Source organism: Mustela nivalis, assembly GCF_964662115.1.
Source record: "Mustela nivalis genome assembly, chromosome: 17".
Lineage (NCBI taxonomy): Eukaryota > Metazoa > Chordata > Mammalia > Carnivora > Mustelidae > Mustela > Mustela nivalis.
Genome location: NC_139036.1, coordinates 20,511,604 through 20,533,827, shown reverse-complemented (window position 1 = coordinate 20,533,827; position 22,224 = coordinate 20,511,604). Strand labels below are relative to the sequence as shown.

Genomic DNA, 22,224 nt, shown 5'->3' with positions numbered 1-22,224 from the left:
GGGAATGCTGGTCACGCTGGACTTTGCCCTACTCCTCCTCCTTTAGCCCCCAGCTTACTTTTGCTTGCTTTCTCCTTTGTGTGTGGGCTTTGTAGCTGTAGGGCTAAGCGGGCATCATGGCTGCTCAGAAAGATCTCTGTGATGCCATTGTGATCGGGGCAGGCATCCAAGGCTGCTTCACAGCATACCACCTGGCCAGACATGGGAAGAGGGTCATCCTGCTGGAGCAGGTACTGTGTCCCCTCTGCACTCCCCACTTTAGGGACTGTCCCTCCCTCCTCCTCTAGCGAGAAGTTTCCAGAGCCAGCAGGCTTTGGGGTGAGGTCAAAGGGTCTGACTGTCAAATTTTGTGCAATTTGCAGCTTTGCTGCCCGGTGTGTTTCATGACAATGCAAAGAGAGTTATACCCTCCCTAAGACCCATATTGGGTTTCCAGGCACATTTCCTCCTTTTCCTGCCTCCTGGTTCCTGCCCTTGATCAAGAACTATCCCAGGTCGGGCGCCTGGGTCGCTCAGTAGGTTAAAGCCTCTGCCTTCGGCTCAGGTCTTGATCCCTGGGTCATGATCCCTGGGTCCTGGGATTGAGTCCCGCATCCGGCTCTCTGCTCAGCGGGGAGCCTGCTTCCTCTCACTCTGCCTGCCTCTCTGCCTACTTGTGATCTCTGTCAAATAAGTAAATAAAATCTTAAAAAAAAAAAAAAAAGTATCCCAGGTCCTATTCTCTTCCTTCCTGCCACTCAGTCTCTTCTGTGCCAAAATGTTTGATCCAGCCCAGAAAAATAATCCGTTCTGCTTTGGGTTACCTTAAGTAAAAATAATTTTGCCCAGAGGGAAAAGCTGATTTGTCAGCCTAAGAGGTAGGATTCTTCCCTGGGTTTCCCTGGCCTCACACCTTGGAACCCAGAGGAGCCTTCTGGTTTTTGTTTTTGTTTTTGTTTTTCCTGCTACCTCTGGTTGATAGCAGCCTTATTGTTTGATACACCAGGAATAAGTAGGTCTTATTTGTCATTATAGAGAAGGTGACCCCATGCAGTCTATTCTACTGTGATCACTGCACATGTTGGGGTCAGGGAGCTCTGTATCTCCAGGGTCCTTCCCAGGGCAGGTCCACGCAGACCACTTTCCAAGGGCTTCTATTCTCCCATCCTGCCTACGGCTATCCAGGTGGCTTTTGGTTCACTCTTCTTGGTAATGAACTGGGTTGGTTAGAAACCTTTTTTGTTTCTCTCTTGGTTTTCAGAAAGCCTAAGGGATTCCTGGTCTAACCTTGCGGGAAACTCTCCATCTTTTGCTAAATCCCAAGGTGGTTCCCTTGTCCCAAGTGATGGGAACCCACAGAGAAAAATCATCAGCTTCCTTGTCCAGAAAATGAAGGGAGTTATGGAAAACAGCCTGGAGTTTCCTCAAAAAGTTAAAAATAGAGCTACGCTACAATCGAGCAATTGCTCCCCTAGGTATTGGACCCCTAGGGTATAAAAATACAGATTTGAAAATGTACATGAGTCTATGGCCATACCACCCTGAACGTGCCCGATATTGTCTGAAAATGTACATGCATCCCCAAGTTTAGAGTAGCATGATCAACAATAATCAAACTACGGAAAGCCCAAGTGTCCATCGACAGATGAATGGATAAAGAAGATGTGATATATATATACAATGGAATATTACTCAGCCATCAAAAAATGGAACTCTTGCCATTTGCAGTGATGGGGATGGAGCCAGAGTGTATTATGCTAAGTGAAATAAATTAGTTAGAGAAAGACAAATACCATATGATTTCACTCATATGTGGATTTTTTTTTTTTTAATGTGTGGAATTTAAGAAACAAAACTGATGAACATATGGGAAGGGGGCAAAAAGAGAGGGAAACAAACCATAAGAGACTCTTAACGATAGAGAACAAACTGAGGGTTGACAGAGGGAGGTGGGCAGGGGATGGGCTGGCTGGGTGACGGGGATTAAGGAGGGCACTTGTCGTGATGAGCACGGGGTGTTATAGGCAAGTGATGAATCACTAACTTCTACTCCTGAAACTGATATTACACCATATGTTAACTAACTAGAATTTAAACAAAATTTTTGGGGAAAAAAAATAAGAAGGGGCTAGACTGGAATGATATCAAAGTTTCTTTTTGGTTATGCTCCTCAGGCGCCTGGGTGGCTCAGTCGGTTAAGCGTCTGTCTTCAGCTCACGTCATGATCCCAGGGTCCTGGGATCGAGCCCCACATCGGGCTCTCTGCTTCCTCCTCTCTCTCTCTGCGTGCCTCTCTGCCTACTTGTGATCTCTGTATGTCAAATAAATAAATAAAATCTTTAAAAAAAAACAGACAAAAAAACCAATTATGCTTCTCTATGAGACCAAGTGGGGAGGGGTTGCAGCAACATGACCAAAGACTAACTAACAGAAGGATTTAGGGAAGTGAGTAATGTTACCAAAAGGGAAGCTGAGTTAAGCTACTGAGAACATCTATGCTGTTGGCCAGATCAGTAACCTGGCCATAAAGGGAGACTGTATGGAAATATTTAAAGAATAAACGCTCCTGCCTGACAACACACAAGGAGCTAGCTCCTAAGCGGGGGAAGGGACCGTGTGCAAGGGGTAACAGCTTCGGTTGTCTCTCTTGTTCTCCATTTCCAGTTTTTTCTACCACACTCCCGAGGAAGCTCCCATGGGCAGAGCCGGATAATCCGGAGGGCATACCCTGAAGACTTTTACACCCAGATGATGGATGAGTGCTACCAGATATGGGCCCAGCTGGAGCGTGAGGCTGGGACCCAGTTACACAGGTTGGCAGGTGGGGGAATTGCTTGAATTGTGGGACCCAGGGCCTGGAGGAGCTTTGAGTAGGTGAGGCGGTAGGGCCATGAACACCAGAAGTGCAGTGGAGGGACACAGGGCCTCGGGACGTGCCAGACACGTGGGCGTGTTCTGCTCACTGTCCTGATCGTCCTGTTGGTCAGTCCAGCTGGCTCCTGCCACACTCTGGGAGTTCCAGCAGTGGGTTTCCAGCATGTGTCCACTGTCCTGATCGCCCTGTCGGTCAGTCCAGCTGGCTCCTGCCACCCTCTGAGTTCCAGCAGTGGGTTCCCAGCACGTGTCCAAGGCCGGCAGAGCGGGTGTGGGGAAGATGACTGAAAAGACACTGGGAGCAGATACCCAGAGCTGGGGTTTGCCTCGGCATCTCGGTGTAGTCATCTGAGACTCTTTTAGGGAAGCGGTTGAAATAAAGGAAGAGGCTGCCATCTTCATTCTTTATATTCCTGCTAATAGCATAACCGGGTCCTCTCCCCTAGAGAGACCCCTATCATCCATTCATTTTCTCTGAATGCCTCTCCCTGTAGGCCTCCTCTTCAGACCCCATTGCTTGCTAGGGATCTCTGCTGTCCCCGTGGCTCTCTAACCCTTAAGATTCCTCTGCTCCCCCCAACTCCCGCCCACAACCTCCCCTGACCTTCCAAACACTCATGGGGAAGAAGGCAGACGATCCACGGCCCATAGAGAGCTTTAACCAACCCGCCCCACATCCCTTCCCACCGTCGCTGTGGCTCTTAACCGAACTTTCTACAAAACCTCAGCTCTATCCTAGAGGGTGGCAGTTATTTTAATGGCCAGGAACCAAGAGGTTACTGTTCTGTTGCAAAAACACCATTAACTTAAGAACAAAGTGAAATCCATTATGCAAATACAGCTAGGACAGCTAATTACAGATTTATTCCAGAGGCAGCTAATGTGCCCAGCACCCAAATAAAGGAGCATGTCTCACTGAAGGGTGGCCCAGCTAAACGACCCCCCTCTGTCAGCCATCTGTGAATACTGCTGAGTTTCGGGTACTAAAAGAGGTGGTGAGGCCTTGGAGGGCACCCTTCTCCCCAGCAGACAAGGAAGTAACGAAGAAATGATGTTAGGAGAGTCTCTGGAATCTTTCAGAGGGGACATGATTCTGGAGAACGGGCTTGAACTTGACTTTGTGCTCTACCTCTTACTGGCTGCGTGACATTGGAAAAGTTTGTGTGCTTCTCTCTGCCTCATTTTTATTTCACAAGGCTTTGTGGAGGATTAAATGAGACTTTATCTGTAAGAGAAGGAGTGGGGAAGGGCAGAGAGCGAGGAAGAGAGAGACTATTAAGAAGGCTCCACGCCCAGACGAGCAGTTGTGGGGCTTGATGTCACAACCCTGAGATCACGACCTGAGCTGAAATCAAGAGTCAGAGGCTTAACCAACTGAGCCACCCAGGTGTCCCTTAAACGAGACTCTCATGAAGTACTTGGCATAGAGCCTAGCCCCTTTCGATAAATGGCAGCTCGTTCTACCTATTTTGCACCAGCTGTATCCTATCTCCATTGCACAGGGAGGAAGAAGGGCAAGGGGAGACTGATGGGATGCAGCACCTGTGGACGTCAAGGGGCATGGCGGCGGGAACGAGGGAAAGGAATGCTTGGGTAGAAGATTCTCATCTCACCGTCCTCCTCTTGGCAGGAGGACAGGAATTTGGAAGGGCTGTGGGACCCGGGGGACCTAGCTCTACATGTCAGCTCTGACACATTTAGGTGTGTGGTTTGGAGCAAGTTGTTTAACCTCTGTGAGACTCAGCGTTCTCACCTGTAAAGGAGGGGTGCGGATTTCATGGGACTATGGTGAGAATGAGTTGGTGAAAGGCTTCGAGTGGTATTGACCAGTCCTTCGTCATCACCATCACCACCATCATCCTGTATTTAGCGCTCGTGATAAGAAACTAAGGTTGTTTATTTATTTATTTATTTTTAAGATTTTTATTTATTTATTTGTCAGAGAGAGAGAGCGAGCACAGGCAGAATGGCAGGCAAAGTCAGAGGGAGAGGCAGGCTCCCTGTGGAGCAAGGAGCCCGATGTGGGACTCGATCCTAGGACGCTGGGATTATGACCTGAGCCGAAGGCAGCTGCTTAACCCACTGAGCCACCCAGGCGTCCCACTAAGGCTGTTTTAGAAGTGCTCAATAGGGGGGCGCCTGGATGGCTCAGTGGGTTAAGCCTCTGCCTTCCGCTCAGGTTATGATCTCGCCCGCATCGGGTTCTCTGCTCAGTGGGGGGCCTGCTTCCCTCTCTCTCTGCCTGCCTCTCTGCCTACTTGTGATCTGTCAAATAAATAAATAAAATCTTAAAAAAAAAAACAAAAAACCTTAATGCATGTTAAGTCACTTAATTCTCCCCATAACCTATGAAAGGGTTGCTACCGAGCCGTGAGGGTCTTAACCTGTTAGTGCAAATCGCAAGCCCTATTCTTCTTAGTCTAGAATAGGGCTTGGTGGACTTTTTCCAGAATGGCCGCATAGTATTTTAGACTTCGCAGACCGTATGGTCTCTGTTGTAACTGTTCAACTCTGCCGATTACCCAGTGCTGCCATTGTAGTGGGCAAGCAGCCCCAGATGATGCATACATAAATGAGCCTAGGTGTGTGCCAATAAAACTTTATTCATGGATGCTGAAAATTCATTCACTTTTCGTGTCGCAGAATATTCTTTTTAAATCAACCACTAAAAAATATAAAAATCATCTTGGCTTGTATGACAAACAAGAAAAGTTGGTAGACCTGATCTGGTGCCTGGGTCATAGTCTGCTGGCTGGTTTAGAAGATAGTGCAGACTGGTGACCTTGTCCATCCTCTCTGTTCAACAAACTGATGTCTAAATCATTCCGGGTTGAAAGACTGCTAATATATATTTAAAGCCAGGAACATATCGTAGACCCTCTGGAAAGACCATTCTGATGCCTTACCTTCCCAGTTATGAAAAATGAAGAGTAAAGTGAATGTGCTTTGGAAAATCGTTCAAGCTCTACAGGGGGCTAGGTGTTGCCATTATTATTATTACCATTATCATTATCAAGTCCTTTCTCGTGGCTAATCAGATTTACACGGGCACACTCATCTATTTGGTTCTTTGACTCAGGAACACAGAATGGATACTTCCCATTTCAGTCCCTTTAGCTTTTGTTCTTGATTCTGATTTTCTAAATGATTCATCATCTTCGTGGTTCTTACTCTCCTAGGTGCTGCTGGGAGAACGAGCACAACATCATAATCTAACTGATAGATACAAGTGTATTTTCTCAAGGCTATTTGATGGTGATAACCAACAAACAAACAAGTATCTTCGGGAGGTGGTCGCTAAGGCAGCTGTCCGATTCTTTATATTCTGTTCTGCCTCTTTCTGTGACAGTGGCATACTCAGCCTGGGTGGGCTCAGGGTATTTGCATAGATGCCGGGTACAGACGACCCGTGTGTCAGATCACAAGGTCTGAGTGTTTTGTGATGTGTACAGCCGGGGACCCTGATGCCACCAGCAAATCCCAGCTCTGGGGCCCATCTCTCGCTTGCCCCGCCTTCTCCCTTTGAGTCCTAATATCTAGCTCCTGACCCAGGCTGCCCCTGCTTAACTGACAATATCAGACAAGATCACAGCCGTAGGCAATACAGCTGCTGGCAGAACCTGGCGGGGCCCCCTCCGCAGCTGCTGCTTCCTGTGTCTGTGAAGTGTCTGGCTTGTCAGCCACATCCCCTCCCCGGAGCAGTCTTTGTTAACCAATTCCACCTCGGCCCACTGAGCGGAAGATGAAAGCCAAGAGCTCCTCCAAAACCAACAAAGACAGCAGCCATTACTGAGTCTCTTCCCCAAGGTGACTCTGGGAGCCTGCTTGACTGGCATTTTTTAACCCCCGGAGGGGGAAGTGGGAGCCGGGGATGGGAGGTGGCAGGTGCAGGGAGAGCTCTGTGCCCCTCCCGGTGGCTCCCTTCTCCATGCGGCCTCCCGTCCTGCTGTAGTAACAGATGGAAATCCCTGATCACCAGCTCCTTACATCACGTCCGAGGCTTAGTCGGCTAGAGGAGCCAACAAGACCCTTGGGAGGATTCTTCAATGACCTCTTCCTCGTGCTGGATCCGGCTAGGGCTGGAGGAAGGCACAGCTCATACCTCATTCTCTGTGCTCAGCTGGCGGCGTGCTGGGAGCTGCGCTCTTTCCAAGGGTCCCTGACAACCCAGTCTTACTTCAAGGAGCTTCTTTCTAGGCCAGCCCTGACCAGGCATTTCCTGGACCTTTCTTCTTTTTCTTCTTCTGCCTTTTTTTTTTTTTTTTTTTTTTACGATGGCCTTGTCTCTTCTCATTCCTCTCCTCCCAAACTTTTGTAGCCTAGGTCTGAGTCGAAAAAGAGAGGAGGGAGGCCCAGAGCACAGGGGTGAGAAATTGGTGCAGAACGAGCCGTCTGTTTATTGGGATCTAGGAAAAGCCATTAAGAAAATAAGCACTTAAATGATTTTCAATCTGCCCGTGGAAGTCATCTATCTTCATACTGGGGAGAAAAGGCCCATTCTCTGATCCCGGTTTTGACTGACTGATTTCCAATTCTCGAAGCATTTCCCACAGGAGCCTCTCACCTATCTCCCATAATGACAGGCCTTTGCATTCGCAGGCAGTGTTTTACATTTATTTCCGATTTGCTCATAATGGTCAAAAATCTCTCTCCAATCCGAGGCATTTCTCCAGCAGTGCACGGTTTCCCTCAGGCCAAATAGCTCAGCTGTGATCCACGGAAAATGAGAATTTCCCAAACGCATCTTCGGACTAGGGGAGGGTCCAGCATCACAAATTCAGATGGAAAATTTCCCACTGTTAGATCAATATCTGGGCTAAGAAATAAATGCCACAGGGGCAGAGAGCTGGAGCAAAATGATTACAATCAGCACAATTACATTCACCGGCAGAATCAGCTCACTGATGACTCCCGGGGATGGGAGCTCCGGCTTCATACACCATGGGACGGCTTGGGAATTAGAACATCACTCAGCATTTCAGAATTCGACAGATTGGTCTGTTGTCTTGGCTTGAGTTTGTTTTCCCCATACAGCACCTTCCTGTACGAGGAGTTCGGACTTCAAGGAAAGAAGGAAGGAAGGGGGGGAGGGAGAGAGGAAGGGAGGAAGGGTGGAAGGGAAGGAGCTAAACTGTAGGGTACGTGGGAGACCATGGTGGGTATACTGCAGGCAGGGGTTGGGATAGGCTGCTCTGAGATTCCTGAGCCAGGGATCTGACAGGGTAACTGTGAAGGTGAGGGTTAAGCCCATCTTCCCCAGAATCCCATCCAGTCCCAACCGCATCCAGTAAAAATGGCTCAGGGTCATGCACTTGCGTGACTTCTTAAGGATCCCCTTTACCTGACTGAGGAGTGTCCTAGGCAAGTTTTCATTACCTGAGAACCAATCTGAAAGTCCTTTTGGGGGCCATGGGGAAAGGCCCCTGCTGGCTAGTGGGTATTCAACAGCGTCTTCCTTCTGCAAAGCTTTGAAGAGGCAGAGGCGCTCAATTCCTTTTGCCGGTGCTCAGTGCTGGGTAGGCGGGGGCCATGGCGAATGGATTGGGCACGCTGCGCGGCTCTGTGTACTGACACCGGCCCCAGGGCCCGCTGTGTCCCTACCCCCTCCCAATCTTCTCTTTAATCCCCCCAACCAGATAATGTGGGATTTGGAAGCATGTAATATCCATGAGACTCCATTATAGGCTATTACGAGCTTTATACACAGTACCTGGGGGATGTACCAGGCTGATGCTGGTCACCGCAGCTGCTGAAAGGGAGAGGGACTGCGGCAATGGTCCCAAGGGCCGAAGTGACCCTTACATTGTTCAGATCCGTTCCCACTGAAAGTATAGATCGGCTCTGGTCTCTCGCAACAGAGAGACGGGAAATATTAAAGAAAAACAGCGTTCCCTCCCCTAGAGAGTAAGAAGCAGAAAGGGAAGTAGAGGGAGGAAGAAAACCATAGAATCGCTGGGATCGAGCCCTCTGCTGGAACCCTCAGAGACCACCTCCTGGTGTTTCTGCACCAGGGTGCTGTCCGCATGCATTTCGGCGGGATCTCACTGAACTTTGCAGGGTCAGCCCACTTAATGTGAGGAGCCACGCCCAGGCATTGTGGCAACTTAAAAAATGACCCATGCCTGGTCACTGTGTCCCAGGGTCGGGGCAGGAGCACCAATAGGCCAGCCGGCATGCATTACAAAGGAATCTGGGGGCTGGAGCAGTAGGCAACCCAAACATCAGGAGGCGTCTGCCCAGACAGGACCCAAAGCTCAGTCTCCTAGTTTAGGATCCTTTCCAGGAAACAGACAGCCTCAGAGGGGGACCTGAGAGATGCACAGCAAGGGACAGAACATGATAGAGGGGGAAAGGGCCGCAGGAAAAGAAAGAGCAGGGCGGTGGAGGAGGGGGGAAAGAGGATAAAGAATCAAGATCAGGGGCACCTGGGTGGCTCAGTCGGTTGGGTTTCTGCCTTCGGATAGGGTCATGGTCCCTGGATCCTGGGATCAAGCTCCCTCTCCCACTTCCCTCCCCGCTTCTCATGTGTATTCTGTCTGTCCCAAATAAATAAAATCGTAAAAAAAAAAAAAAAAAAAAGGATCGAGCTCAGAAAAGTGAATGGGCCAGGGGATGGAGGAAGAGGAAGAAACACCTACCACTTTCTAGTGCAGCGATAAGAGGATTTCCGATGTCTGCCCTCCGGGGAGGGATGGATCCTGAGAGGATGGAGGGACAAGCAAACCAATAGTGAGAGTCAGGGAACTTGGGAGTGGGCAGGCAGTCAGCTCAGGAATACTGAATGGGACCCTAATGACAGCATTGAGACGACTTTACCAGTTCTTTTTATTTTATAAACATATAAATATATATACATATGTATATATATATATTTAAAGATTTTATTTACTTATTTGGCAGAGAGAGGGAACACAAGCAGGGGGAGTGGGGGAGAGGGAGAAGCAGGCTTCCTACTGAGCAGGGAGCCCAGTGCAGGGCTCTATCCCAGGATGCTGGGATCATGACCTGAGCCGAAGGCAGACGCTTAACGACTGAGTCACTCAGGGGCCCCTTAAGTATATTTTTTAAAGATTTAAAGAGAGAGAGAGAGAAAGAGAGCTTGCGTGAGCATGAGCAGGGGGAGGGACAGAGGGAGAGAATCTCAGCAGATTCCCTGCTGAGCTTGGAGCTCCACACGGGCTTGATCCGTGACCCATGAGATCATGACCTGGACCTAAACCAAGAGTCAGACGCCCAACCAACTGAGCCACCCAGGCACCCCCTTTTTTTTTTTTTTTTTTTTTAATCTTTCGCAGAAGGCTCCATGCTCCACTGACTGAGCCAGCCAGGTGCCCTGACTTTACCAGTTCTTTGCACAGTGTCCCTTGATGGGACCCTTGCTGAAGAATGAGAGTGAATGGCCCAGGGCCCTGACTCATACCCTCACCCATAGGCCTTTATTTATTTATTGATTACAGGCAGACTGGGCTACTGCTGCTGGGAATGAAGGAGAATTCAGAATTAAAAACCATCCAGGCCACTTTGTCTCGACAAGGGGTGGAACACCAGTGTCTCTCGGCTGAGGAACTAAAGCAATGTTTCCCCAATGTTCGGTTGGCCAGGGGAGAAGTGGGGCTCTTGGACAAGTCTGGAGGGGTTCTCTATGCAGACAGGGCCCTCAGAGCCCTCCAGGTAATACGTACAACATGTGGGGCAAGGTGGCCGACGAGGGCCTTCACCCTGCTGGGTTTATTCTGGACTTTTTGGGCAAGGCACTTTATATATGCTGCCAGGCCTTGTCACTATGGGACAGGAGGTCTGGAGTCTGTGCTCTCTGTACCCCCGGAAGTGAGGGACTCTTGTTCACCAGGGTGAACCATACAGAGAGCTAACTCATTTTGCCCATCCCTGCCGCTGCCCTTTCAGGATGCAATTCAACGTCTCGGAGGCCTAGTGCGTGATGGAGAGAAGGTGGAAGAGATAAAACCAGGGCAACCCATCACAGTGAGAAGTACTTCCAGGAGCTACCAAGCCAGAAGCTTGATCATCACAGCAGGTCCTTGGACCAACCGGCTCCTCCGTCCCCTGGGAATTGAGCTGCCCCTCCGGGTAAGGAGTCACTGGAAGCCTGAGAATTGGTGCCTAAGAGAAGATGCCTGGGAGTCTGATGGACTCAAGGTTGAGTCCTGGAACTGCTGCTTGCCGGTGGACGAACGTGGGCTGATTAGTTCCCCTCAAGAGCCTCAGTTTTATAACATGTAAAATGGGGATTGGGCTGTTGGAGAATTAAATGATCGAATCAATAGAAAGCCCTTGGGAACTCACTAAATCTGAGGCATTAGTAAGTGCTGGAGAGAGAAGTAGGGCTGAGTGCAGTTGTGGGAGACTAAGTCTGGGGGAGGAGACAGAGATGTGGAGATCTTTATGTCTCATATTAAAATGGAATAGATCACTGATGTGAGAATTGGGTAAAACAGGATAGACAGGTTAAGGGAGGCATCCAGGCTTGTATTCAAGAGCTATAGGATCTCAGAAGAAACTGTTCTCACCGTCTGGACAGTTTCATGGTTTTCCCCCTTCATCTCCCACTTCCTCTTTCTGCTTCAAGACCCTGCGGATCAATGTGTGTTACTGGCGAGAGAAGGTTCCTGGAAGCTATGGTGTGTCCCAGGCCTTTCCTTGCTTCCTGGGGCTGGGCCTCAGCCAGGCTCCCCACCACATCTATGGGCTGCCTTCCGGAGAGTACCCAGGGCTGATGAAGGTGAGCGGAAAGGCCCACCCACCCCCGACCCTCAGATCTGGGGCAGCTGCTCTAACTCCCCTTTCAACAGATTCCAGGGATCCCCCAGCAGCAGGAGCGGAGAACACTTCCCTCTTCGTTATTTGCAATGCAAGACACCCCACCCCACAAGCTGTCCGGAGGCCCAATAAAGGGAACCTTTCCTTGGCAAACATGGGGCTGTGGGGGGGTGGGGGGGCAGTGTAGAAGGAACAGCCAAGGGAACCTCCTGTGGTGACAAACGGCATCTGTCAGGTCTGGGGATGGCTGGGATGATGGACGGGGGCACTCTGTGCACGAGTCTGCCCCCTGGGCTGGGTGGGTGTTCGGGAAGGCCCAGCCCCTCTCCGTTGCTCATACTGCTCTGATTGGGAGCTAGGTCTGCTATCACCACGGCAACAATGCAGATCCTGAGGAGCGGGACTGCCCGGAAGCATTCTCAGAAACCCAAGACATCCACATTCTGAGCCGCTTTGTTAGAGATCACTTACCTGACCTAGAGCCCAAACCTGCCATTATGGAGCGCTGCCTATATACGGTAAGGGTGTGGGCAGCCTGGCCAGGCCCGGCCCCTTCACTGCCCGGGGAACAGGGGAAGGAGACAGACTCTGCACAGCTTGGGCTTGCTGCTGTTTGACCCCTGACCTGGTAGGTGACTTGAAACAAATGACTTTTTTCCGTGGGTTTGGTTCCTCTCCATATCAGAGAGGACCCATGAGAGGTTTTCATATTCCTTTTCATTAGCAGGCTAGGCTTATGCCTGGCAGCCCCTCGCGAAGTTTCCCAGAAGAGCTCTAAAAGATTTTTTGGCAAGATGTTCTAGTTGAACAGGCCGTAGGGACGAAGAGAAGAGACAGATGTCACCAGGGCCCGAGGCGTCTTGGCTGAAGTTAGTTTATATGCATTCACTGAGCACCTACTGGGTTCATAGCCCTGGATGAGCGGAGAGGCAGATGGACAAATGAGAAAGACTGTCGCCCCCGGAGGGGGCGCTGGCATGCAGAACACATTCCCGTGCCCCGTTCCCATTCTTTCTGGAAAGCAACCCAGCCTCTTCCCCTCCCCCCGAACCTGCAGTTCTTCCTTCTCCCTTCTCTCCTCGAAGGACAACAGTGTGATTGTTTCTTTCTAGAACACCCCAGATGAGCACTTTGTTCTTGATCGCCACCCGAAGTATGACAACATTGTCATTGGTGCTGGATTCTCTGGTGAGCCTGAGTGGGACAGGATGTGCCTCAAAGCCCATCTATCTCACTGCCAGGCAAAATGGCGTCTTCTACACTCTGGGCTGGCCAAGGCCTAGACTTGAGTGTACAAAGGGGCTGGGTGAGCAGACAGAGAAGAAGAGGTACTTCTGTTGGGAGGCAACTTCCCATGTCGGGATGTGGACCAAGAAGAGAGTTAGCCCAATTTGGGGAAAGGGTGGTAGACATCTAGGCCATTGTCCCTGAGGATGCCTAATCTCACCTTCTCTCCTTTACGTAGGACATGGATTCAAGCTCTCCCCTGTTGTGGGGAAGATCCTGTATGAATTAAGCATGAAATTAACACCATCCTATGACTTGACACCTTTTCGAATGAGCCGCTTCCCTGGCCTGGGTAAAGCCCACCTTTGACCCCTGGCCAGCTTTAAACTCTGGCTATTAAATGGCAGCCTGTTCCCTTGTCTCTCTTGAGTCCCCTGTCAACAGCGGATGATTGAATCGACCTTCTTTCTCTGGCCAGCTCCCTGTCCCACTATTTTCTTGCTTTCAGAAGGTCAACCAGATATTCTATCATCACCAAGTAGCAAGGACCTTTGAGACGGATGTCTCAATCAGGAGGATGCCCAGGGACTGGCTCAGGGAACCCAAGCAGTTATTAGAATTGTCTTCCATGAGACATTTATAAACTTGGGGTGGTTTAACTGAAATGGCCCAGGGGAGGGTAAATAAGATGACGTGTAGATCACTACTGCCTTTGGAGTTCCTTTTCCTAAAACTAGAGCCACCCTCCATCACAACCCCAGCCCCACAAATCTGGCTCACCTTGGGTGCACAATAAATGTTTGTTGAAAAAACCGTGTTGAATAAGCAAAGAAATGAAGAGCTGCATTGCATTCAAGTCTGCGGTGGGCTTTCTTCTCCATGCGACCTTACTTCTTAGAGACTCTTGTTGTCTAAATCAGCGCCAGAGTCCATAACCCCAAGAATTCTTGGGGTCTTTATCCCCTCAGTGCCCTGTACCCTCTTTCCCTGGATCCTTTGTCTGGTCCTCATTCTCTCTCTAGCTCTGTAAAGAGGCTTAGCTCCCCAGTCTCTCATTAGGGTGTATTGTCAGGTCCTTATGAAGATGGAGCTGTTATACCAGAAAGGAAGAGAGAGACACACTCGCTTAGAAACCCTGTTCAATGTTTGAATGTTAAATGTGCCATTTTATTATCATTAGGATTGCTCCCACTTAATGAAACGGCATTAGCACCGAGTCGGCTGGCCTCCTTGCACTAATTACTTTGGAAGGGAACAGGCTCATAACGACCCCAGGGTGGGTGGGGGAGTGAGGGGTGGAAACCTGGACTTGGGGGATGTGTGCTGGGCAGAGACCCCTGGGGGAGCATCTCTGGATCAGGCTGGTTTGACCTGAGAGCTTGCCTGCTCCGGGGAGGAAAAGGAAAAACCCTGCGACTGGTTGGGGCAGAAATGTGAGAAGGCGGCCCTGAGGGGGAAGAGTGGGAAATGGGAGTAGGAGTAAAAATATCCCCAAAGGAAGGACAACACAGAGGGAATTGCCTTATAGGCCTAGGGACACGGATCCACCCTGATTTCTCCAGCGTATTTTAAAAGCCAGACAGCGTCCCCAGCCCCCTGCCGGGTCTGCATCTTGGGTGCTCTCAGAGGCTCCCCGAACCTCAGCCTCCACAAAATGGGACTAATCACATCTGTAAAGTCAGAATAATGCGCCACAATGTGGACGAGCCTTGCAGACGTGCTGCTAAGTGAAATAAACCAGACACAAAAGGACAGACCCTGGAGGGTTCCATGGACAGCAATCAGATGCAAAAGGACGGGAGGTGGAGTGGTTGCCTGCAGGGGCTGGGGAGAGGGGGCACAGGAGACATTAGTGTTTAATGGACACAGGGTTTCAGTTTGGGAAGATAAAGACGTTCCACCGATGGATGGTGGTGATGGTTTGGATGATATGGGAAAGAGGTTAGGGTTCCAAACTGATAGAATTCTTGAGACATGTTTGGTGCCAAAAGGTGGTTTTATTAAAGCACGGGGACAGGACCCCTGGGCAGAAAGCTGAGCTGGGGTCCTGAGGACTGTCGGATTATGTACTTTCAAGTTGGGAGGGGGTTAGGAATGGCGTAAGCCTCCCAGGTATTTTGGAAACGAGGTATCCTGGATTTTTTTTAAAAAAGATTTTATTTATTTATTTGACAAGTAGGCAGAGAGAGGCAGGCAGAGGGGTGGGGGTGGGGGCGGGGGGGGGGAAGCAGGCTTCCCGCTGAGCAGAGAGCCTGATGCAGAGCTTGATCCCAGGACCCTGGGATCACGACCTGAGCTGAAGACAGAGGCTTAACCCACTGAGCCACCCAGGTGCCCCAGTTTCCTGGATCTTGAGGGGTCTAGCTCTTGTTGGGAAAAGGTCATTTATTACTGTTTAGTAAACCCTCAGTCATGAGACCCTTCAGAGGTATATCAGTAGTTCCTATGCTTCGGGGATGATTGCCAACATGTATCTTGGGGTGGGGTGGGTAGAGATAAAGGAGGTTTCCAAAGGAATTTTTATATGTTAAAGAAGACTTACAGGATCCTGGAGGGTTGGGCTAACATTGTCTTTTGCCTTTAGCAAGGTATTAACATCCAGGAAGCTGAGGCCATAGAGGAATGTCCCTAGCCTGTTTCAAGGACTTGTCAATGGGCTGTAGATAGTAAGGAAATGTTATAATTTTTCTTCTGCCTTTGTTTCCCACATCAGTTTCACACCATTTTAAAAAAATAATTTTTAAAAAGATTTTATTTATTTATTTGACAGAGAGAGACACAGCAAGAGAGGGAACACAAGCAGGGGGAGTGGGAGAGGGAGACGCAGACTTCCCATGGAGCAGGGAGTCTGATGTGGGGCTCCATTCCAGGACCCTGGGATCATGACCTGAGCCGTTAATCACTGAGCCACCCAGGTGCCTCCCACAAAACCATGTTTTAATCACATCGCAAATGTGGTTTGAAGGTACTTACTACCTAAGGGAGGGTACTTAGGGGTGCCCGGATGGTGAGTCAGTTAGGCGTCTGACTCAGTTTCGGCTCAGGTTGTGATCTCAGGGTCATGAGATTATCTCTGGAGTCTGGCTCATGTCCAGCGGGGAGTCTGCTTAAGACTCTCTCTCTCTGGGGTGCCTGGGTGGCTCAGTGGATTGAGCCTCTGCCTTCGGCTCAGGTCGTGATCCCAGGGTCCTGAGATTGAGCCCCGCATTGGGCTCTCTGCTCCGCAGAGAGCACTTCCTCCTCTCTCTCTGCCTGCCTCTCTGCCTACTTGCTATCTGTCAAATAAATAAATAAAATCTTAAAAAAAAAAAAAAAAGACTCTCTCTCCCTTGGGGCGCCTGGGTGGTTCAGTGGGTTAAGTCTCTGCCTTCAGTTCAGGTCATGGTCCCTGGGTCCTGGGATCCAACCCTGCATGGGGCTCTCTGCTCAAAAGGGAGCCTGCTTCCCCCTCTCCCTCTGCCTGACTCTCTCTCTCTGTGTGCCAAATAAATAATAAATAAAATCTTAAAAAAAAAAAAAAAGACTCTCTCCTCTGCCTTCTGCACACTGCCCCAATAATAAATAAATAAATCTTAAAAAGAGAGAGAGAGAGAGAGAGAGTACACTTAATGCTATGGAACTGTTACACTTAAAAATGATTAAAATGATACATTTCATGTTTTGTATGATACATTTCATGCTTTGTATTCCCATTAAAAAAATGGGAATAATAATACAGACTAACTTGGGTGGCTCAGTGGGTTAAGCCGCTGCCTTCGGCTCAGGTCATGATCTCAGGGTCCTGGGATCGAGTCCCGCATCGGGCTCCCTGCTCAGCAGGGAGCCTGCTTCCCTCTTTCTCTCTCTGCCTGCCTCTCTGTCTACTGTGATCTCTCTCTGTCAAATAAATAAATAAAATCTTTAAAAAAATAATAATAATACGGACTAACTTTACAAGAGTGTGTGGGGATCGAATGAGATCATTTATCCCATCCACAAATATTTACTGAAATTCCACAATGTGGTGGGGACTGTACTGAGCATTGTGGATGTACCTGTGAACAAAATTTTGCTCTTGTGGTGTTCACCCAGTCCAGTGAGAAGACATATAAACAATATGTATGAGTAAATGATATCCTAATGTGGAAGGTGACAAGTGTGTTGGGAAAAGGAACAGGGCAGGGAAGGCAGAGGATGCTGGGGGAGGGGTGCCCTCTGCCACAGTGGTGATCGGGGTGATGGGGTGATGGTCGTCTTGGTGGGGGGACACACAGTGGGGATGGGCATTGGAGCAACCCCTGGAAGAGAGGGAGCACACCATGAGGAGATCGGGATATGTACAGGAGAATGTGGTCAGCTGTAAAGCGAGGTATTGTGTTATTACCAAGAGAGAGAAAAATGGGGTACAGAGATCATTGGAGGAACGTGCCATCTTTCAGGCTGGCAAAATTGGGGAGAAAGGGTGTTGGGAACCTCTCCTCTTTCAACGGCTTCCTGCCCGTAGTTCCCTCTGCCTCTCCTTCTCCCAGTATGGCCCTCCTCCCCCAGCCAGCTGCAGCTCCCCTTCCAAAATATCCAGTCTTATTCAGCTTGCTGGTGACAGTAAAGGAGGGGACCAATGTCTAGAAGAGGCTGAGAAAGGACAAGTGGGGGATGCTGACACAAGCCCTGCCCAAACTGGTGTGTCCTAGAAACCCGAATGCCGGGGAGGGGTGCGGCAGGGGCGGGTGGGGGTGGGAAGGGGTGTGTGTGTGTGTGTGTGTGTGTGTGTGTGTGAGCGATGAGGTCAGGGCGAGGAGTGGAGAGAAAAAGGAACTGGAGAAGAAACTGGTAATATGCAGGCCAAGAAGGCAGGTGAGGACCTCCAGGGAGGCTGCCCGTCCCCAAAGCCAGAGGAAACTGGTCTGGAATGGCCAAGAGCATTTCTTATTGCTGCTGGGGTGGGGTCCTAGAGGCAAAGAGGGGATGTAGGGCGAGAGGAGAGGAAATGCCACTGAAGAAGGCAGGGGTGGGGGTGGGGAGACAACCAGAGGGTTTTAGAACCACGAAAGCATTTGCTAAAACAGACCCACCAACATTATCTTCCTGCTTCCCTCCTGCCCTCCCCTCTGTGGCCAGGCACCCCCTTTCAGGCAGACCCTACATATCTTCAAGATGGAGGAAAATCACAGCGCATCGGGTGGGCAATGAGAGACCTCTGGGAGGGCAGCTAGGGTCTGCACAGGCTGCAGGGGAGAGATAAGGGCAGAGAAGGGAAAGAGGCCGGCATGGTTGCCAACCAGACTAAGGAAAACAGAGGCAGGCTAAAAATAGGTTGGGGGGTGGGGAGGGAAGAAAGCCAGTCCAGAAAAGAAGGGAAAGCAGAAGCAATCGATGCCATTGAGACTCTGACCCAATTCTTCATCTCTCAGCTTCACCAAACTGAAAAGCTAGAGAGGGATATGGGGAAAGGGAAAGACTGGTGCAGAGGGGCCAGAGTCAGAGGAAAGAATCGGAGTCCTAAGACCTAGGCGGCTGAGGAGCCCAAGTCAGTAATTATGGCCCTGAAAAGAGGGGGTAACATGTAGGTAGTGTTTGAGTACTTGCGGGAGTCTGGTATCCTGGGACGGGCTTAAGAGGTTAAGGAGTGTGAGCATGACTTGGAAGGAGGTGGTTCAACTGTTTAAAAAGGTAACAGGAAGCAACAAGGATGAGTTAGTCTGGAGACTGTAAGCTAGGGTGACTTGATACTTGACTTTTACTTCCCAGAAAGGTGATGAAAGAGAATTTGTGGGGCGCCTGGGTGGCTCAGTGGGTTAAAGCCTCTGCCTTCGGCTTGGGTCATGATTCCGGGGTCCTGGGATTGAGCCCCACATTGGGCTTTCTGCTCGGCGGGGAGCCTGCTTCCCCCCCATTCTCTCACTGCCTGCCTCTCTGCTTGCCTCTCTGCCTACTTATGATCTCTGTCTGTGAAATTAAAAAAAAAAAAAAAATCTTAAAAAAAAAAGAGAGAGAGAGAATTTGCTTATGAGATACTGTCTTTCAATGGTGGGCTTCCAGGGCTACGAGAAGGATCTGGATTAGACCGCAGAGAATCTCTGCCACTAAGTAGATTAGTGAGACACTAACACAGGTACCTAAGCATTCTTACAGAGCCCTTTCCTTGGAAATCTTTTAACAGCGAGAAGCCCTTCCATCTGGGCTTATGGAGGCGTTCCTGTAGGCCAGAGCCTCCCCATAAACCTCGGGAAGACTTCTGGCTGGAGAGATCTGGGATTTTTAGAACCCTTGAGGTAGGGTCTGAAATGGGTTTCTGGATCCGGGCCAAAGGCGGGGCAAATGTAAGCATCTGGGGGTGGCAGTGAGGGTGGGGCGAAGGGGAGGCACAAGGTGGGCTGGATCTGTCAAGCACGGAGAAATGCAGAGACCAGGGGCAGGATTGTAATGGGCAGGACCCAGTGCCATTTGCATAACTTTGAATAATGAATAAACCCAGCTCTGGGGCTCCTAGTCGGCATGCTCATCTGCATCTTTATTAAGCTTTATAAATGATTCAGCTCCCTACCCCTTCCCCCCAGCCCCTGCCCAGCCTGCCCCAAGCATCAGGGTAGTTGATTGCTCATTATTTTAGACTAGATTTGTTTCACCAACATTCAGTGAGGCATGGAGTGGGGGACACAGGAGGGAGGAATGAGTCCAAAAGGCAGGCGGAGTGGAAGGGTAGGGGAAGAACAAAAGCAGCAGCCACGGGAAGACTGTGGGCTAGGGACCCGGGCGTAATTCTCTAAAAGGCTCCCGGGGTCAACATCTTCCCGAAGAAGTTTCTTAGATGCCCCGAAATGTGTGCTGGGTTCCAGTTCCATTCAATCCCCAGTTTCCTTCGCATCTGCTGCCAAGTCCCTGACATGTCCCTTGCTCAGTTCCATTGTGGTGTCGAACCACAGAAGCAGCCAAATGAGTACAGCCGCCAGGGAAGTTCTCATTTTTTTCCTGAGGCAGGAATTTTGCTATTTTAAACCGCACCTCCCCCCCCCCCCAATCTGCTACGCTTGCAAGGTAAGAACCGGCACCAGGCATACTAAGGGAAGACAAAGATAGGCACAGGCATACATGATACATGAATTGGTCAGGGAAAAGAAGGCCTGTGCCCACAGAGAGTTCGAGCCCCTCTGAAGGTGAAGGCTGGAGAAGGTGGGCCGCCCTCCACGCCTCTGGGTAGGCATGGGAGCGTCACATGCCCTGGGACCTGCCCCGGGGACCGGCTAGAGGCAGGCTGAGGTATTAAAAGCTGAGGCAAGGAGGAGTTGGTAGGAAATGAGTGGGGGAAAGGTAGAGCATTTCTCAACCCTGGCCGCACTAGTCAGGGAGCAAAGAAATATGATGCTGGGGACCCACTCAAGACCAACTAAATTGGAATCCCTGAGTAAGAAGGCCCTTAAGCACAGTATTTTTTTTTTTTAATATTTCAGTAATTTTTTTTTTAAAGATTTTATTTATTTATTTGTCAGAGAGAGAGGAGCGAGAGTGAGCACAGGTAGACAGAGTGGCAGGCAGAGGCAGAGGGAGAAGCAGGCTCCCTGCCAAGCAAGGAGCCCGATGTGGGACTCGATCCCAGGACGCTGGGATCATGATCTGAGCGCAGCTGCTTAACCAACTGAGCCATCCAGGCGTCCCGCACAGTATTTTTTTTAAAAGCTCCTCAGTGTTGTTTGGATCCTAATTTGGACATATTTTAATTTTATTATTTTTTTAACATTTTTTTTTTAGATTTTTATTTATTTGACAGAAAGAGGTCACAAGTAGGCAGAGAGGCAGACAGAGAGAGAAAGAGGAGGAAGCAGGCTCCCCGCAGAGCAGAGAGCCCAATGTGGGGCTCAAACCCAGGATCCTGGAATCATGACCTGAGCCGAAGGCAGAGGCTTTAACCCACTGAGCAACCCAGGTGCCCCCGGACATACTTTTAAAGTTATATACACACGCACCCACATATAATTATTATATATTAAAATATGTATAATTTTTTTAAAGATTTTATTTATTTATTTGACAGAGAGAGATCACAAGTAGGCAGAGAGGCAGGCAGAGAGAGAGGGGAAGCAGGCTCCCTGCTGAGCAGAGAGCCCGATGCGGGACTCGATCCCAGGACCCTGAGATCATGACCTGAGCCGAAGGCAGCGGCTTAACCCACTGAGCCACTTAGGTGCCCAAAAGATGTATAATTATTAATATGTAAAATAAAATCAGAAATCTAAACATTGACTATTTGGTATTAGGAAGTTATTGATAATTTATTTAGGTATGATAAGAGTATTGTGATTGCATTTTTTAAAGTCTTTTTAAAAAATTAATTAATTTATTTAAGGAAAGAGAAAGTGTGAGCCAGGGAAGGGGCAGAGGGGGAGAAGGAAAGCCCTCGAGCAGACTCCTCACTGAGCACAGAGCATGACGTGGGGCTCGATCCCAGAACTCTGAGATCACCACCGGAGCCCCAATCAAGAGCTGGCCGCCTGACCGACTGAGCCACCCAAGCATCCCTAGAGTAATTTTCTTTTCTTTGAGGGATAGACACCAAAGTATTTCCTAACGAAGGGATAGCCTACCTGGGATCTACTTCAAAATAACCCAGTGAAGGGAAAGGGAAAGTGGGTGGGGGGGGGTAGATGAAACAAGATTTGCTCAGTGATAACTGTTGAAACTGCTTGATAGACAAAGAAGTTCATTATATTATTCTTTTTACTTGTGTACAAAACATAATAAAGGGAGCTCCTTGAGCCTGTCTCCCTCCATCCCTCCCTTCCTTCCTTTCTCTTTTAGAGAAAGAATGAGGAAGAGAGAGTCTGAGCAGGGTGGGGGAGGGGGCAGAGGGAGAGAGAGAATCTTAAGAAGGTGCCATGCTCCGTGCAGAGCCCAATATGGGGCTCTGTCTCTCCACCCTGAGATCATGATCTGGGCAGAAATCAAGAGTCTGAGGCTTAACGGACTGAGCCACCCAGATGCCCTGTCCTGAGTGTTTTCTATACGCACCAGGGTAAGAACCACCCAGCCAGGCATTCAGCAGGAAAGGGGACACCATGACACCTCTGTGAGCACAAGTGGACTCTAAATGATAGGTGAGGGTCCTGGCCACAGGCAGAGCAGCAGAAACCACTTGGGGGAAATGGTACCTGGCAGTTAGGGATGAAGCGGGCGTGAGTCTCCTTGCCTAAACTTCTCACCTGCTGCACTCCAGGCTGCACGGGGAGGGGTGCCGTCTAGATGCTCCCCCCCCCACTTCCTCTCCCCTAAATACCCTGTTCAGGTTCCACCTTCCAATCTGCTCCTCTTCCAGCTTCTACTCTCAGCTGTGCCAAGAGATGCCCTGGGATGGGGAGTGTGCAAGGGCTCTCAGGCTTGTTCTCCAGCCAGCAC

At 49.7% G+C, this 22,224-nt stretch overlaps 2 protein-coding genes and 1 long non-coding RNA gene across 4 annotated transcripts in view; 2 read left to right on the top strand and 1 right to left on the bottom strand.

The window, feature by feature from the left end:
- Window positions 1-22,224, bottom strand: part of ALDOC (aldolase, fructose-bisphosphate C) — a 1,020,901-nt gene that overhangs the window by 423,755 nt on the left and 574,922 nt on the right. The gene's annotated exons all lie outside the window — the stretch shown is intronic.
- LOC309851686 overlaps window positions 1-22,224 on the top strand; it is a 132,074-nt gene that overhangs the window by 103,280 nt on the left and 6,570 nt on the right. The gene's annotated exons all lie outside the window — the stretch shown is intronic.
- On the top strand, window positions 47-14,039 carry PIPOX (pipecolic acid and sarcosine oxidase). Of its 2 annotated transcripts, XM_082706820.1 has the most exons (8): window positions 47-230; window positions 2,644-2,792; window positions 10,311-10,524; window positions 10,759-10,941; window positions 11,441-11,593; window positions 11,991-12,149; window positions 12,744-12,819; window positions 13,097-13,922. In XM_082706820.1, exons 1-8 carry the CDS (start codon window positions 117-119, stop codon window positions 13,225-13,227), a joined length of 1,179 nt encoding a protein of 392 aa, XP_082562946.1. In that variant the 5' UTR covers window positions 47-116; the 3' UTR covers window positions 13,228-13,922. The 2 variants fall into 2 exon arrangements, with proteins under 2 accessions (XP_082562946.1, XP_082562947.1); XM_082706821.1 differs by lacking the exon at window positions 2,644-2,792 and having other exon boundaries at window positions 70-230; window positions 13,097-14,039.